The 18,120-nt window shown below is 45.1% G+C and overlaps 1 protein-coding gene and 1 pseudogene across 2 annotated transcripts; one reads left to right on the top strand and one right to left on the bottom strand.

The window, feature by feature from the left end:
• Nucleotides 1-2,653: 2,653 nt before the first annotated feature.
• On the bottom strand, nt 2,654-3,858 carry LOC102985144 (ferritin light chain-like; annotated as a pseudogene).
• A 3,998-nt stretch (nt 3,859-7,856) lies between these two features.
• On the top strand, nt 7,857-17,873 carry LOC102981382 (zinc finger protein 772). 2 transcript variants are annotated; one of them, XM_028478385.2, is made up of 3 exons: nt 7,857-8,114; nt 10,483-10,609; nt 11,859-17,873. In XM_028478385.2, the coding sequence occupies exons 1-3, from the start codon at nt 8,082-8,084 to the stop codon at nt 13,004-13,006; spliced, it is 1,308 nt and encodes a 435-aa protein (XP_028334186.1). In that variant the 5' UTR covers nt 7,857-8,081; the 3' UTR covers nt 13,007-17,873. The 2 variants fall into 2 exon arrangements, with proteins under 2 accessions (XP_028334186.1, XP_028334187.1); XM_028478386.2 differs by lacking the exon at nt 10,483-10,609.
• The last annotated feature ends 247 nt before the right edge of the window (nt 17,874-18,120 follow it).

The raw sequence follows: 18,120 nt of genomic DNA, 5'->3' as shown, positions 1-18,120 counted from the left end.
TGTCCAAGCAGGACAATAAGCCTCAAACCCATAAGCCAACACTCCTCTCCCACCAGATTTCTCCCCTTCATCCCTTATTACTCTTTTTGTTCCACTACCCTTCCATTTCAAGATACAAAGCTAACTCCCTGCAGGTGGGAAGGATGCTGGACCATTGTTGACACCAGGCTGCTGTTGATAAAAGAGATGACAACACTTTATTTTGTGTTCTCCTACCACCTACTTTACCACTGACTCCTTCTTTCGTGTCAATCTTCATTTCCCTGATTTTTCTCCTGTAAGTTTCGTCTGTGGACTGAGCAGTGACCAACTTCATCACAGCTTTGGAATGACTCATGAGGGCAAAAGATGATGAAGACTTCACTCCTTCCTGGAACTTTCTGGAAGGGGGTGTTCAGTACTAGCTGATTCCATTGTATATATTCTTGCCTCCTTCGTCATAGATTAATTGCCCATAAGTGCATGGGCCACCATCTTTTTCTTAATCACCAGTAAGCAGGGACTCAGGGGTTCTGTCACTGGGAAGGGCTCTATATAGGTCTGTTCAGTTTCAAGACCAGTCTCCTCAAGGAGGCATTCAGATTACCCCTGGGTCGCCAATGATGAGGTGAAAATTGTCCACTCAGGCAAAGCCTCCTGTGGCCAATGCCTTGGCGAGTGGATCCTCACAAAGAGATGGTGTGTCAAACTGACAGTCCCAGCTCACTCATATTTATAGCACATTATCTCCAAGACCAGATATTCATTTTGCGGGGGGAGAGTTTCTAATGCCAACTGTGTCACCTCAGGTCAGCTTGGCAGGAGATCCCCAAAATGTCTGCCTCTTCTTATCAGCATGCATGGATCAATCGTGGCTCAGTTACAGCAATGACTGAAAGTGAAGCCTCAAAAAAAAAAAAAAAAAAAGTGAAGGCTCCTAAGACATGGAGTCAGCCTCCAGACAAGGCTTTATTTCATGCTTGATGGAACTGACACCCATACCTCAAAAGGCTCCTTCCAATTGTATACTTTATACACACATCACATCAGAAATCACACACATCACAAAAGGAGTCAATATTGGAGTTAAGAACATAGGATGATAGAAACCCAAGTTACATTCATTATTTAGATCAGGCCACAATGTGGCATGTAAATGGGAGGGAGGAGAGTCAGGAGAGATAGTCCCACCGACAAGTGTGAGATGAGGTGCAGAGAAACTCCCCTGTTAAGCCAAGCACAGAAGATATGTATCATTTTCTTGAAATCACATCTTGGAAGAGTAGATTCTGGATTATTCACCCTATCAATTACTGATGAGCTGTGGAAATGAGCTGACCACCATACCATGAACCTCTGTGGATAAATCTAACAAACATATTACAGAATCTAGTCAGAAAAATGCATACACTATGATACAATCTATGGAAAATTCAGAATTTGGCAATAAAAGACAGTCTATCATTTAGGGAAATGTAGAGAAGCAGTAAAACTATAAAGACATCAAAAGAATGATTATCAAAGTGTCAGGTGTGGGGACTTCCTTGGCGGTCCAGTGGTGAAGACTCCATGCTTCCACTGCAGGGGTCGCAGGTTAGATCCCTGGTTGGGGAACTAAGATCCCACATGCCATGCGATGTGGCCAAAAAATTTAAAAAAAGAAAATGACAGGTGAGCTCTAGGGGCCCAGAGGAACATGTAAAGGTAACAAAGGACAGGGAATGCCTAAAAAAATTATATACACGAGGTGAGTTTTATAGGTGTGGTCTTTGTAAAAGAAAAAAACAATTTGTACATCTCATATGAACATCCCACTGAATGTATGACAGTTTTTAAAATAAAAAAAGCTAGGTAGACAGTTTTTTTTTTTTTGCATTTTAAAAAATTTATTTTTTAAAATTTATTTTTGGCTGCGTTTGGGTCTTCGTTGCTGTGCGTGGGCTTTCTCTAGTTGTGGCGAGTGGGGGCTACTCTTCTTTGTGGTGCGCGGGCTTCTCATTGCGGTGGCTTCTCTTGTTGTGGAGCACGGGCTCTAGGCACGAGGGCTTCAGTAGTTGTGGCGCGTGGGCTCAGTAGTTGTGGTTCGCAGGCTCCAGAGCGCAGGCTCAGTAGTTGTGGCACATGGTCTTAGTTGCTCCGCAGCATGTGGGATCTTCCTGGACCAGGGCTCGAACTGTGTCCCCTGCATTGGCAGGTGTATTCTTAACCACTGCACCACCAGGAAAGTCCCTATTTTTTTGCATTTTAAAAGTTTACTTTATCTGTTTATACACAACCTTGTTCCATAAATTGTTTAAGGTGGCTTAAAAGAATCCACAAAATACACCAAGGAATTAGTAACAGAAGAACCAGGAATAAAACATGTACAAAATGCTTATACGATTCTACTCTTTTACTCTGGGTGGACCACAAATTTGGCTCTAAGCTTTTTAGCAGGCAGTCAGAAGAGGAAACTTTAATTAGTTACATCATTTACAGTGTCCATAAAACAAAAACACCCAATTACCCAAGCGATGCACTGTTATTCCTAATATTAAGACCAGAAAGAAATTTCTCAAGGGGCTTCATAAAGAGGTCAGTGTATGATGTAATAATCAGTGTTCTCAGTAGCAACCTAATGGGAGACTCAGAGATGAACTTCTCAGGGCTCTTTCTTCAATATATGCAGATGGCATCACACCAACTTGAAAATCAGGAAAAGCAATTTTATCGTGAGTTTGAGGGCTGAGGGACGAACACAATATGATCCAGTCAAGGTACTCAGCTCTCTGCTCAGCAAAACCACAGTTACATTTTAGAAAACCAGAGTTGAATCCAGTACCCAGAATGACTCCAGAGAAGTCATGAAAACCCTAAAATTCTGTGCAACATTTTTTTTTTCTTTTTGGCTGCACCGCGGCTTGTGGGATCTTAGCTCTCCGACCAGGGATTGAACCTGGGCCCAGGGCAGTGAAAGCGCAGACTCCTAACCACTGGACCACCAGGGAATCCCCTATACAACATCTTCAGAATAGGTGTATTTATTCTTCTTGACAGAAAACATAGTTTACCAGATACTCAATGTACCCAGTTGGTACCCAAAAGTTAGGACCCATTTCTTTAGACAATCTTGAGAATTAAACAGATTACACATCATTCATACTATTCAGATACTTTTTTAAAAATCACAGCCTAGCTTTTTTTCCCCTCTGCAAAAGAACATTCTTTGTTTCTGTTTGGCACCACGGCTCAGGTGAAGGTTTCAGCGTGGTTAAAAAGTTGCCTCCTGGCTGAAGGAAGAGGCTCGGGCAGAGATCTCGAGGAGGGCGGAGACAGAGAGGTCCCGCAGAGGCCGCTGGGCTCCGGAGGCTCCTAGTCGCGCTCGCAGGAGAGCCTTTGGAAGAGACACTCGCCCAGCCCGGCCTGGGGGCCAGCCAGCCTGCGCAGGTTGGTCAGATGGTTGCCCATCTTCTTGAGGAGCTTCGTCTCCTCCTCCAGTAAGCGGCTCTCCAGGAACTCACAGAGCTGGGCGTCTGCGGCTTGCAGAACCCAGGGCATGCAGATCCAAGAGGGCCTGGTTCAGCCTCTTCTCCAGGGCTATGGCGGCCTCCACGGGTCCACGCTGGCGCTCCGCTCGTTCCGGGACAGCTTCTGCCCGTCCTGGACCAGGGTGCGGCTGCCCCACTGCTTCCACATCTTCAAGAGAGGCTGGGCGCCTTCGCGCTTCTCCTCAGCCAACTCCCGGAAGAAGCAGCCCACACCCTCCAGAGCCACCTCGTCAGCTTCAGAGTAGAAGCTCAGGGAGAGGTAGGTGGACAAAGCCTGCAGGTGCGGGTTGATCAGGCGGCTGACGGCGGCCTCCACCTCGGCAGAAGAGTTCTGCTAGATCTGGGCGCTCATGGTTAGTCAGAGGTGAGGAGGACTCTCTCCACAAAGTGTCGTGTGAGGCTGCAACAGTTAGATTTTGTCACAGGAATTGATAAATGGATGATCTCAACAGACTAAAACAGCTTCAAATGGGTGTGGAATTTGAAATAACTTGATTAATGAAGAAAGAACAGACTATTTAATCATTTAGTTTAGGTAAAATGATTATCTACTGTCTGAAAATGTACCTCGGATTTGTTTTAATCAGGTATGGTAACAGAGACAGACACAAATAATTTTCATGAAGGAAGAATATTACACACAGATCCCTAGAAACAGGAGGCAGGGCATGCCATGCAGGGCCACATGGGGAAGCACCAAGGTGGATCATGTGGCAGAAGGGGGAGGGAGAAAGCATGTCCCAGAGCCTTTATTGGAGTTGTCATGGAAAGGAGTGAGTGAGGCTGAGTAGGTACATGGAGTAAGGCTAGGATTGGATACTTTGAATACTTTCACCAGACTCTGGGCTATAGGAGTAATCAGTAGGACTCCACAGCTGTTACTTCTTCTGGATGAAATCCACAACTCCATTCCTGAAAGCTGTCGATATTTTGTTTACTCCATAAAGAAGAAAGAGGCCTCCACTCACCTGCAGGAGAGCACTAGAGCAGAGATCATGGGCTGTGTGTCTGAGTCTACCTCAGGTTGGCTGTGTGGGACTTCAGGAAGCTGCTATGCCTCTCCTGGATTTTGTCACCACATATATTTACAATGAGGCTGACCACAGACAGGGCAAGGTTGTGCATGATCAATGCTAACTGATGATGGGAAAGTGTGTTACTAACCCCAAAGCTAAATTTTGGAGGGTAGGTAACAGGGAAGACTGAGACCTTTGCCCCTTTGGCCACCGATGTGCTTTTTAAAAATATTTTTGGGGGGCTTCCCTGGTGGCGCAGTGGTTGAGAGTCCGCCTGCCAATGCAGGCGACACGGGTTCGTGCCCCGGTCCGGGAAGATCCCACATGCCGCGGAGTGGCTAGGCCCGTGAGCCATGGCCGCTGAGCCTGCGCGTCCGGAGCCTGTGCTCCGCAACGGGAGAGGCCACAACAGTGAGAGGCCCGCGTACCGCAAAAAAAAAAAAAAAAATTTTTTTTGGACGCACTGCACAGCACGTGGGATCTTAGGTCCCCAACCTGGGGTGGAACCCACGCCCCCTGCACTGCAAGTGCAGAGTCTTAACAACTAGACTACCAGGGAAGTCCCACACCGGTGTACTTTTGGTCCACTCAAATTTGCCAAGTATAACCTGATTTGTTTTGAAATCACCTTCTGTCTGATGTGTGGAGCATGAGCTGAGGTAAAGCAAGAACTAATGCTGATACGGGGTGGAGGCTGTTTTGTAGTCCAGAAATGTACTGTTTGTAGACCGGCCCAAGGGGGTGGAGTTGGAGGTGTTGGGAAGCAGATGTGACAGGACCTGTGGATGGTTGTGATGATAGAGCAAGGCTCAGGCAATGAGAGTTACCCCCCTCAAACACTCTGTATCTGTGGGCCAGCAGGGCTTTTCCTGTTCTGGTTTCTTGGTCAGTGCCCAGAAAAAACATGTTTAGGGAATAAATAAAGCTGAAGGCTAATATTTCTGGGACAAAGAAAAGGCAAGACTTATCCCTGTCCTCATGTCAGTTACCTGGGCAGTTGAATTTTCCATGACCTCATTTCTCCAACATAGAAGGGGCCAGATAGATGACATTGGATTGGAGGCTGTGTTGGGCAGTGGTTAAAGCTGTGGCTCTGTGGACTCCATTCCCAGATGTGCTACTTAACAGCCATAACTGAGAGTAAGTCATAGACCCTTTGCTGCCTCAGTTTCCTCATATTAACCTAGGTGACAAATCCACCTCCCAGGACTAGTTCCATTTCTTTTACTATTGTTTTTACCATTCTATTGATCATTTATATTCTAAATTTTTCCTCTTCTAGTTTGAAAAGTATATTCTGGTTGCATTTATTATATTTAAGCTAAAAATTGCAAAAGCTTATTTAATACATTAGAGTATAGGGTTAGAAATACATTTATTCCTGATTGGAAATATAAGGGATTCAGAACATTAAGCAACTAGCCTCCTCTCAATGTATATGTTCTGAGGTTATACATGGAATTCCATCACTTTAACTCTATAAGGAGACATATTCATGTTTTACACAGATAACGAGCAGTTATTTTAATCAAAAGATGCACACTTCTCTCAATCCTCATTCCAACTCTCATTGCAGACTTTTCGTCTGGATCAGCCTTCTTTGTACTTGAATATTATTTTCAGTTTAGAAAATTCTGTTTAGAATTTTATTTTCTGTGGGTTTGTTTTCCATTACAGTCATCATTTTTATCCTCAAATAGTCTTACATCACACTTTCTTAAAAGGCATTTTTACTGTGTATAGAAATTTAGTATGGTAGTTATTTCTTCTGCACAGAAACAATTCTTATTGTCCTTCTAATTGACAAATGACATTTGGTAAATTACCTTTGTCGATGGAAAATAATCAATAAACAATCTACAATGGGAATAGAAAAGAGGTTATTTTGATCCACACTGAGGACTATAGCCCAGGAGACAGCTTCTCAGATTACTCTGAGGAACTGCTCTAGAGAAGCATGGTTTTGAGCACAGTTTTATATCTTGTTATAACAAGGAACATCAAACAAGTCAGGGATACACTCCTTCAACGTTTCAAAAAAACAAAAACAGATCAGCACATACACAACTCAGTATGGCCTTGCCACCTGGGAAGAAAGTCTTATGATCAAAGGAGTACTAGCATTGGCATCCCTGGAAGGGAGGCCTTTAATCTTTATCTTTAAAATGGACATTCCTTACTTCTGGTCAATGTGCCTTTTTCTTTAATAATTAAAGCAGATGTACAGTGCATATTTGGCCACAAACAGGCTGTTTTGGTTAGCCTGAAGTTCAAGTTAAATTATATATAAGCCAGAATGACTTCCCCATACCTTATGAAGTGAACATTTCTTCCGTCACTTTTCTTTTCAGATCTTTGTAAGACACCTAAAAGGAATTGAATACATCTGTGTATACAGAGTGAAATATTTCTGTAATAGGGGCGGGGCAGGCGCTAGCTAAAGCAGCCCCCCTCAGCCATTGGTCAGCACCGCAGTGGGCCCCTCCCCCTCTTTTATAAAAGGAGCCGGAATCCGGACTGAGGAAAGATGGATTTTTTGAGACACCGGTCTGCCTTATTCTGGGTCTGCTCGCTTTCCGATTAAACTTATTCCTTGCTCCAACAGCTCGTCTCCCAATTTATTGGCCTGTCGTGAGGCGAGCAGAACGAGCGTGGGCTCGGTGACATTTCTTGTAAAAAGTATTACTCACTGGGTTAGACACAATCACTGATAATAAAGGCAGGAGAAATATTTTCTGAGGTGACCAGAGACACCAGCATTGTCCACCTGTTCATCAGTGTCCCACATCCCTATTGCACTTAACGTGGTGCCCGTGTCTGGAGTCTCTGCTCTTGTTCCTGATTCTAAATGCTGAGGCCCACACAACTAACCCAAGCGCTTCGCACTACGTTGTGTATTTTTGATAACTAATACTATTTATTAGCTTCCAGCTATGGAGGTCTGAGCGACATTAGTATATGGTGTGTGCATTTGATTTTTCTGGTGAGCATTGTCTATGTAAAGAAGCCCCAAATAATATGTTTCTGAACATTTTTGTGATGTGTTACAGACTACACTCACCGGAAATATGGGTGCGTCCCCTTTAAGAGGAAGCAACGCTCCGCCTAATCCTCAAACTAAAAGATGCAATTTCTAGGCGCCCCTAGCTAGGTGGCTCCGCCTTTGACCTGGAGGTGGCGCGGAAGTCCCACTCCATCGTTGGTGCTGTGGGAACTACATTACCTAGGAGCCTTGGCGGCTCTGGGCCAATGAAGGCCCAGTAAAGGGGCGTTTCCGTTCGTACGGAGGGCGCCGGGGCGGGACTTCCTTTTCCCTTGTTGGGCGGACATTTTGTTTGCTTTCGGATTAGTCCCCCGAGTCAGCCTCCGGAACGCGGCGTCACACCGGATGTGACAGGACGGGGAAAACGCGAGAGGTGTTGTCTGCCCTAAACAGAGACGGACCTGAGGATCGGCAGTGGCACAGCTCAGGTGACCCGGCCGCCGGAGTCCGGGACCTCGCACCTGTCGCTCTCCAGCTACTCCCCTCCCCCTCGCCCTCCCCAGTCCGCAGGTGTCGATGGCGGCCGCCGTGCTGACGGACCCGGCGCAGGTGGGTGCTGCACCCCTGGGTCCTTCCCCCGACCTCCATCTCTGAATCCTGAAGCCTCGAATGAGAGACGCCTCAGGTCCCTGCGGCTCAGGACCATGTGTCCAGACAGTGGGGGCTCTCTTGGTCGGGTCCCATTTCTGACAGCCAGCATGATGGGATGTGGAAAGATGTTACAGGCGAGGGGCCAGCATGTGCAGAGGCTTGGAGGTGCGACACAGCCGGAGCATTTGGGAAATCTGGGGCCTTTGGTGTCTGAAAAGATCAAGGGTCTGAGCTGTGCCTCAGTTCTCAGGGTGATGGGAGCTACGGAAGGTTCTGAACAGAGAGACAATATCTGATGGATTAAAAAGTATTCCGTAGACTGCCTAGGTGTGTACAGATTTGAGGTGAGGGTGCGGACAGTGGGCCCCAGAAAGGTTGAGACATAGTCCAAGGCAACACAGCTAGTACGTGGCCGTGAGGACTGAGGCTCAGAGGACAGACAGCCCCAGGTCTGTGGCAGGGCAGGAGTAGAAGATAGGCCTGAGCCCTTGGGCCTCTTTCGTGGTTGCTTGTCTCTCATAGTCTCCCTCTTACCACAGGTTCCCCTGATCTCAGGGCTTTATACAGGTGAGGGGAGGATGTCCAGGCTCTCATTGATTCCACCCCCACCCATGAGGGCTTCAGGATTGTGGTGTCATAGAACACTTTACTTTTTTAAAAAATGAATTTATTTATTTATTTTTGGCTGCATTGGGTCTTCGTTACCGTGCGCGGGCTTTCTCTAGTTGCGGCGAGCGGAGGTTACTCTTGGTTGCGGTGCGCAGGCTTCTCATTGCAGTGGCTTCTCGTTGCAGAACACAGGCTCTAGGCATGCGGGCTTCAGTAGTTGTGGCGTGCGGGCTCAGTAGTTGTGGCTCGCGGGCTCTAGAGTGCAGGCTTAGTAGTTGTGGCGCGTGGGCTTAGTTGCTCTGCGGCATGTGGGATCTTCCCAGACCAGGGCTCAGACCCATGTCCCCTGCATTGGCAGGCGGATGCTTAACCACTGCACCACTAGGGAAGTCCTGAACACTTTACTTGTACTCTCCCAGCTCTTGAGTCTGAGGACCCTGGAGAAACCCCAAGCCCAGGGTTCTGAGTCTAGACCAGGGGTTACATGCGAGGGTTCCCGTTTTCTGGTGACCACTGGAATAAGGTGTGGAAGTTTGTTTCAGGAACAGGAGCCAGCATGTGCAGATACTTGAAGGAGAGATTGAGATGGGAGTTTCCAAGAAACTACAGGTCTCCACCACATCTGGTAGCAATCAAGAGCAGATGGGCAGGAGTCAGGCCTGAAATGGCCAGCTGACAAGCGAGGCCTCTGTTCTGAGGGTGGTGTAGCCATGGTGGGTGTGGAGCAGAGGAGGGAGGTAATCTGATCCAGGTTTTAACAGCCTCCCTCTGGATGCCAAGTGGAGAACAGACTGTGTTTGATGACGGAAGAGGGAATTAGGATAGAGACAAGGAGACTGGGGAGGAGGCTGCTTCAGTATTCCAGGTGAGCGGTAATGGATGGCCCAGAGGGCTGGCTGTGTAGATGGGAAAAGTGACTGGGTCATATTTTCTCATGTGTGAAGGAGCCCCAAGGTGTTAGGCCTTATCAGTCAGAAGGGTAGAAGCTCCATGGGCTGAGATGGGCAAGTTAGTGGTAGAAGTAACTCTGCCTGGGTATCAGGAGTTTATTTGTGGCCATGTGAAGAGTCTGAGATGTTCCAGAGAACACTGAGTGGAGGTGTCAAGTGAGCTGCTGGACACAGGTCTGAAGTCCTGTGGAGGGGCTCAGGATGGAGACATCCAAAAAGCAGAAGATGGTGTGTACATAGGTTTACAAGGGAGAATCTACACATCACAACGGCATTGCAGTTAATGAGCCAGGAAGGTGATGGTGGAGACCAACAACTGGGTGGGGGGCCAGAGTTGTGAGATTGAGAGTGATCCAAAAGACGGGTGTGCATGTGGAAAAGGAGTATGAACTGATGGCCCTTGGTCCCTGGTGTTGGGGACTTACAGGAGAAAGATGAGCCCAACTTTGTTTGTCTGGTAAGCATGGTCTTAGCAACTCCAGGAGAACTGGCTGGAAGGACGTGGGTGGGGATGCGGTGCGGCCCCACATGCCAGCCCCAGAGCTTAGATGGTGCCTTTCTGCCCACCTGCCTGTTGTTGGTGTGGGTGGACACCGTGATCAAAGGGACCTTAAGGAGAGAGCAGACATACATGGCACCTGGCCCTGGTATTTCCAATGAGTTGAGGACCTAGGTCGGAAGGAATGCTGACGGGAGCTCTGTGGGGGCAAGATGGGGGTCCTTAGGAGAGAGACTACTCACAGACTCGGCTCTCCCCATTGTGGCAGGGGAAAGTGAACTTTGAGGACGTGTTCGTGTACTTCTCCCAGGAGGAGTGGGGGCTCCTTGATGAGGCTCAGAGGCTCCTGTACCGCGAAGTGATGCTGGAGAACTTTGCCCTTATGGCCTCACTGGGTAAGGCCCTCACATCCCCTGCAGTGTCCTGGACTGGGCTCTCCCCCTTCCCTGTTTCTTCTATCAGAACCATAGGCATTACCTCCCTCCCCTGTTCCCTAGGGTGCTGTGGTTGCCAGGTGTGAGCTTTGTGCCCTAGCACCTCTGACTTCTGAGCAGTCCCAGTACCTGCTGCCCTGAAGGCTTACATGGATGGATGCAGGCATGAAGCGTCCTGCTGTCACCCAGTGGATCATCTCCAGTTTGTTCTCTCCCTGACTGGGTGCCTCTGTCCAGATCCATGCCATCCCTGTGCCCCAAGTTCTACCCCCTTCCTCTGGCTGACATTTCTAGTAGCCTGCCTGTGTCAGGAATTGCAAGGACCAGTATGGTCACTGCTTGTTGAGACCGCTAGGCTATTCCTGCAAGACACTACTTCAGAGTTATTTTTATAGTATTTAGTTGTCTTCTCTGAGGGGTGAGTCACCCAGACCAGTACTGGCCATTTACCTGTCTTTTCCTTAGGATATGCATCTTCCATGTTCCATGGGGTTGCTCCACTGGAGCTGGACAGTGAGCCCTGGCTATCTGAGTGGGCCGACATGACTCCAGCCATGACCAGAGAGGCTCAGGGTGGGGGTGGCCCTGGTGAGTGGGAGCTGGGGAAAGATGTGATGTCGGGCTGGGTTCTAATCATTCCCCAACCTCTCTGTGCCCACAGTTGTTTGAGTGCCAAGGCCAATGGCCACACTTCATTCCTATCTTTACTTTCCCATTTACACACTTATCTTTTATGTTCTGACTTTTAGCCTTTGACTGTTCCCCACTTCTGTCCACATCTCAGCTGTTCCTCTCCACTGCTTTCCAAAACTGGCTTATATGCTTAATGTGTCATGAAATGTGCACATACCTCAAATAATTCTTAAATACCACCTAGTCTATTTGATTGTAGCTATTCAGGGAACACACCCTTCTGCACATCTGCCTAGCAGCCAAGGCCTTGCTAAAATCCATTTGTGGATGACTACATTAGACACCCTGTTCTTCCTAGGCTGTTCCCCACATTTGTGTCCTCTCCCCATCAAGGCCACTTCCATCCTGTGACCTTTAGATGCCAACTACTGCATAGCAGCCCTTTATTCAACTTGAGCTCTGGCCTCTTGTCTGATAGCAGACCTTCATCTTAGTCCTGATAGACACACATTTGTAATGAGCCTGCCCCTTCCCACCAGTGTCAATGTGTCCTTCACCAGCATTTGTCTGCTTTCAGGTTGTTCGCATGGAATGGAGGAGGAGGAGATACATTTTGAGCAGAGCGTTTCTGTAAAAGGAGTGTCACAGGTCACGATTCCTAAGACGATTCCGTCTTCCCAGAAGGCCCACCCCTGTGAGACATGTGGCCCGATCTTGAAAGATGTTTTGTACTTGGCTGAGCACCAGGAAACACACCCTGGGCAAAAACCATACATGTGTGTGGCATGTGGGAAACAACTCTGGTTCAGTGCAAACCTTCACCACCAGAAGCAGCACAGTGGAGAGAAACTCTGCAGAAGGGATGAGGGTAGGGCCTTTCTTGTGAACGGCTGCTCTGTCCAATCATTGGACATGCCCTTTACCACAGGGGAGGGTTGTAAGGACTTCCCAACTAGCTCAAGCATGTTCCAGCACCATGCCCTTCTTAGTAAGTGGAAGCCACAAAGTAATACCAAGTGTGCAGAGGCCTTTCACAGTGGACAAAGGCATTACAAGTGCAATGAATGTGGGAAAGCCTTCAGCCGCAAAGACTCACTTGTTCAGCACCAGAGAGTCCACACTGGAGAAAGGCCTTATGAGTGCAGTGAGTGTGGGAAAACTTTCAGCCGCAAACCCATACTTGCACAGCACCAGAGGATCCACACTGGAGAAATGCCTTACGAGTGTGGCATATGTGGAAAAGTTTTTAATCATAGCTCTAACCTTATTGTACACCAGAGAGTCCATACTGGAGCAAGGCCTTACAAATGCAGTGAATGTGGGAAAGCCTACAGTCACAAATCCACACTTGTTCAGCATGAGAGTATCCATACTGGAGAAAGGCCTTATGAGTGCAGCGAATGTGGGAAATACTTTGGTCACAAATACAGACTCATTAAGCACTGGAGTGTTCATACTGGGGCAAGGCCTTATGAGTGCATTGCATGTGGGAAGTTCTTCAGCCAAAGTTCCGACCTTATTGCACACCAGAGAGTTCACAATGGCGAAAAGCCATATGTGTGCAGTGAGTGTGGCAAAGCCTTTAGCCACAAACATGTGCTTGTTCAGCACCATAGAATCCACACTGGAGAAAGACCGTATAAGTGCAGTGAGTGTGGGAAGGCCTTCAGGCAAAGGGCTTCCCTCATCAGACACTGGAAAGTTCATGCTGGAGAAAGGCCTTAGGATAGCAGGGAATATGCCATAGTGGGTGACACCAGAGAGAAGCTCTAAGAGTAGCCTATGTGAGTAGCCATCAGCTGGAAGATGAGTCTCATACATTTGAACTCCCACCCTGAGGAGATTCTTCTGTGTGCCAGCTATATGGGAAGGTTTCTGGAGCAATATTGCACTTTGTAACATGCCTTTGTTCACTGTGAGAGGCCTCTGCACACTTGCCAGAAGCATATCACTGCCATTGTCTCTGAAAGAATCTATATGTCTGTGCAACAGCAGGGTGCCACGTTGTGCGTAAGTCACCCCAGCGTGCTTTGATGGGCAAGATCTCTGCTCTTCCTCCCTTCCCTGGTGGGAATCATCGGTAGCCTGAGCCCATTGAAGATCCTCACTCTTTCCTGCCCCCCTACTGGTTAAGCATGGATGTGACCCAATTTTGGCCAGAAGAACATAAGCTTTGTTCTGCTGGCTGCTTGCAAAGATTTCCATTTTTCAGACTTTATTGGTCTGATGTGGCACTCGTGATGGATTTGTCCAGCCCCCAAGTCACCTAACTTGGGAATTGTCTGCCTCATATTCTTCTGGGTTTGCAACAAATGCCTTAGTTTTAAACTACCTTTAATCCTGGGGATTCTGTTCACTTTGTGGGTTGAGTTGAGAACAGAATTGGCCTCTGCCAGCCTGAAAGAATGTACAGCTTGTGTGAGAGGTCCAACTGTTGTGTCTCAGTGGTATTTGCAGAATGGTGAAGAAAGAACAGCTCTTATTCTAGTTTCAGCCTAATTTGCATTGCTACTCAAGGCCTCCTAGGAAAGAATACCAATCTTTGCAGGCCTAATCATGTGTCCTGTATGCCAAGATGATTTGTGTGACCAAGGTCTTCTTGAGCATTGGGCGTTTGTCATGACAACTTCTGATGTGCCTGGGAGCAGCATGAATTGGGTCCCTTGTTCCCAGGGAATGCTTCATATTCCCCAGCCCTCTTTAGTAGAGTTTGACTCCCTGGGACCTACCAGCATCCCTGAAATCTATTATTTGGTAGGCAGATGTCACTGTCCCCTAAAAGGGCATCTGATAAATAGGAAGTTGGGAAACTAGCCAACTTTAGGGAATATAACTCTTCTAAAGGCGTATCCACAAATGTTTCCATCACTGTGACTTTGGTATGAGAGTTTATGGAAATTCTCAGGACTCATATTTGTGTCTCATAATCTTATGGCTACAGTTACAGTCTGAGCAATCTAAACATTTTCTGCAGTTGCACGTATTTATAGTGTGTATAATTTGGTAGTTTCGATACATGTTTGCACCTTTGAAACCAAGTTTCCTGATTCCTTTTATAATACCTCTCGCCCTCACCCATTCCCAGGCAACCACTCATCTTGCTTTCTGTCATTATAGATCTGTTTGGATTTCCTAGAATTTTAAATGTGTGTGTGTGTGTATAGAATAATTTAAAAGGTACTAGTATGTATATGGCTTTTCAAACTCTGCGTAATTATGTTGTGATTTATCAGTGTTCTGTGTATCAGTAATTCATTCTTTTTCATCCATACTTTTGCTTAAAGTATTCCACTTTAGAGAAACAGTTCCAAAGCAAGTGACCCAGAAGAGAACTCACAGGAACGAAGCCACAGTATGTGTGGCTCATAACCTTCACCTGGAAATGATGTGCCATTGTTTCTGACTTACTCTGTGGGTAACACAGACTAATCCTGGTTCAGGGTGGAAGGGGACTTACTTCACAACAGTGAGAATACAAAGCGGTAGGGATTTGTGGGAGCGTTTCTTGAATACTGGTGACCACAATCATAGTTGTTTTTCTTTTTTTTACCTTTTTAGTCTTTTAATGAGGAATCATATTGACTGATTTCAAAAGTTAAACCAACCTTGCATTTCTGAGGTAAACCCCATTTGGTCATGATGTACTACCCTTTTATGCACTGTTGAATTTTATGTGCTGGTTTTCTTTTTTTCTTTTTTTTTTTTTAAGATTTTTGCATCTATGCTCATGAGGGATGTTAGTCTCTAATTTTTTTAATGCGTGGGTTTGGTTGCTATCTGTAGTCCTGGCTTTACAGAATAAGTTGGTTAAGTGTCCCCCGCTCTTCAATTTTCTGGAAGAGTTTGTGAAGAATTGACATTATTTCTTTCTTAATTGTTTGGTGGAATTCACCGGTGAAGTGTTTGGGCCTGGAGTCTATTTTGTGGGAAGGTTTCTAACTATAAATTTAATTTCCATGGTGAACATAGGTTTATAGAATTTATCTCTTTTTTTCCCCCCTACAGTGAGCTTTGGTGGTTTGTATCTTTCTCAAAGAGTTTGTTAATTTAAGTAGTCAAATTTTTCAAGCTATCCTTTTATTATTTTAGTACCTGTAGAATCTGTAGTGATGCCACCTCTCTTATTCCCAACACTGGTAATGTCTATATTTCTCTTTTTTTCTTCATCAGTAGTTTATCAGCTTTATTGGTCTTCTGAAAGCACTTGATTTCACTGATTTTTCCCTGTTCCTTTTTTTTTTCCCCCATTTTGACTTTTACCATTGGCTTTTGCTTTTATTGTATTTCCTTTCTGTTCTTCTGCTACTTTTTAACATAGAACCTGAGATCCTTCATTTGAAACTTATGGGTTTTTTTCCTAACATAGGTGCTAAATTCTAAAAGTCACTCTGTAACAACTGCTTTAGTTGCCTCCCACAAAACTTGATATGTTGTATTTTCATTTTAATTACATTTAAAATCTTTTCTGGTTTCCTTTTAAATTTCTTCTTTGACACATGGTTCTTTTAAAGGTATTTTATTTTATTTTATTTTTTTTGCGGTACGCGGGCCTCTCACTGTTGTGGCCTCTCCCGCTGCGGAGCACAGGCTCCGGACGCACAGGCTCCGCGGCCATGGCTCACGGATCCAGCCGCTCCGCGGCATGTGGGATCTTCCCGGACCGGGGCACGAACCCGTGTCCCCTGCATCGGCAGGCGGACTCCCAACCACTGCGCCACCAGGGAAGCCCATGACACATGGTTCTTTTTAGAAGTGTGTTATTTGTGATTTTCCTCATCTTTTTGGTAATTGATTTCTAATTTAATTCATTGCAGTCAGTATATACTTTATGACTTGAATTATTTACATTTATTGATATTTTCTTTATGGCCCAGAATATGGGTTATCTTGTATTTCATGTTAGCTTAAAATGAATGTATATTGTGTTCTTGTTTGATGGAGAGTTCTACAAATGTCAACTTGGTTAAGACGGTTGACAGTGTCTAGTTTTCTGTATCCTTACTGGTGGTGGGTGGGGAGTAGTGTTCTGTCAATTATTTGAATAAGGTTGTTGACATCTCTGAATATAAAAATGGATTTGCCTATTTCTCTATCAGGTTTAGTTCTATCAGGTTTTTGCTTTGTGTATTTTGAAGTCTTTTTATTAGGTGAATAAACATTTCCTACTGTTATGTCCACTTAATGAGTAGACCTCTTTTATCATTAAGAAAGGGTGCTCTTTATCTATAGTAATATTCTTTGCTCTAAAATCTATCTTGTCAGATACTGTTAACATTGTGTAGTTTTGATTGAACACTCAATTTTGCCTTTTTGGGTACTGCAAATACTTGCATTTCAGTAGATATTCTTGGTATTGTTTAAGTTCCTTGGAAGCAATATGATCTTTTGGGATCTTGATTCCAAACATTTTTAGGTTGAATTACTGCAGCATTCATTTTAAGGCTAATTTCTCTCCCCCTACTGCGACACAATCATTCTCTATTCTCTACCTCATGCTTCATAAGGATTCCCATTTAAACTGGTTAGAACAGGTGCTATTCCATTCTCTACATTAGCCTTGGAAATTGTTTCATTGAATCCTTTTGGGTGTTTCTTTACCCAGCTCTGGTTATTTCCTGCCTGCATGTACAGATTAGTACATGAGGATGTACTAATGTACATGAGGTCATACTTGAGGATGACCCTCTGTATGTTTCTGAAGTTTTCTCTCTCCTGTACTGTGCTCTGTTGGACTCCAGACACCTTAGCAGGCCCAGATTCTAAGTTTTGTCTCAACTCAGGGTGACTTTTGGGTCTGACTGGACTCAGCATTTTTGTATTAGGGCCTGGGAATTTCTTTTCATAGTAAGCTCGGATGGCCACGTGGCTCACATCGTTTGCCGTCTGTCATAGGTCATTGTTATTTGCTTGATGTCCAGTGTATTAAGAATCAGTTTCATATATGTTGTAAATTTTTTTCAAGAAAATCTATGAATTCCCCCTAAAGCAGACACTTTGAATAAATTAGTAGAATTGATAACACCCCCAAACCACATCGGAAAAAAAAAGAGAAATCACACATTTACAAATATGAGCAAGGAAAGAAAGTATAGCACTAAATATCTTTGAAACATAATGCGTAATGTGTGATTATTTTATTTTATTTTATTTTTTGGCTGCGCCACGCAGCATAAAGAATCTTAGTTCCCTGACCGGGCATCGAACCCCTGCCCCCTGCATTGGAAGTATGGAGTCTTAACCCCTGGACCACCAGGAAAGTCCCTGTGTGATTATTTTAAATGACTCTTTCCCAATAAATGGAAATGTGGAGGACAAAAATTCATTGAAAGATACCAACTGACCAGGTTCCCTCAAGAAGAAATAGATAATCTTAAAAATCCTTTGTTCATTAAAGACATTTAATTAGTATTTCCAAATTACTAGTAATGGTAATCTACGTTTAAATGTAAGAAGCCCTCTCACTTAAAATTTAAGGCCAAGATGGTTTCACTAACAAATCCTACCAAATATTTAATGAATAATTAAGATTCCATCAGACTCTTCCAAAAAATAAGTAATAACATATGGGGCACTTCCCAACTAATTTTTAGAAGCCAATATTAACCCTAAGAGCAAAACTAGGTAATGAAATTAAAATTATAGACCAATGTGTGAGCATAGATGCAAAAAATCCTTCACAAAATTTTAGGGAATTTGTGTGTGTGTGTAGTATATTTTCAATTGTTAAAGCCAACTTTACATTCCTGATAATAATTATCTAGTGAGATTTATCATGTATATAAGGTTTAACAGTTGAAAATATATTAATTTAATCTATATTAACTAGAAGGTGTCCCAGG

The sequence above is a fragment of the Physeter macrocephalus genome, chromosome 17 (assembly GCF_002837175.3).
Source record: "Physeter macrocephalus isolate SW-GA chromosome 17, ASM283717v5, whole genome shotgun sequence".
Classification (NCBI taxonomy): domain Eukaryota; kingdom Metazoa; phylum Chordata; class Mammalia; order Artiodactyla; family Physeteridae; genus Physeter; species Physeter macrocephalus.
The sequence above is the reverse complement of the archived record's forward strand: the minus strand, read 5'-3'. Positions and strand labels throughout refer to the sequence as shown.

Excerpts from the sequence above, each read along its gene's own strand:
- LOC102981382 (XM_028478385.2), top strand. The coding sequence starts at position 8,082 with ATGGCGGCCGCCGTGCTGACGGACCCGGCGCAG. Across the intron at positions 8,115-10,482 it reads TGCTGACGGACCCGGCGCAG|GGGAAAGTGAACTTTGAGGA; the intron begins GTGGGTGCTGCA and ends CCATTGTGGCAG. Across the intron at positions 10,610-11,858 it reads TGCCCTTATGGCCTCACTGG|GTTGTTCGCATGGAATGGAG; the intron begins GTAAGGCCCTCA and ends GTCTGCTTTCAG.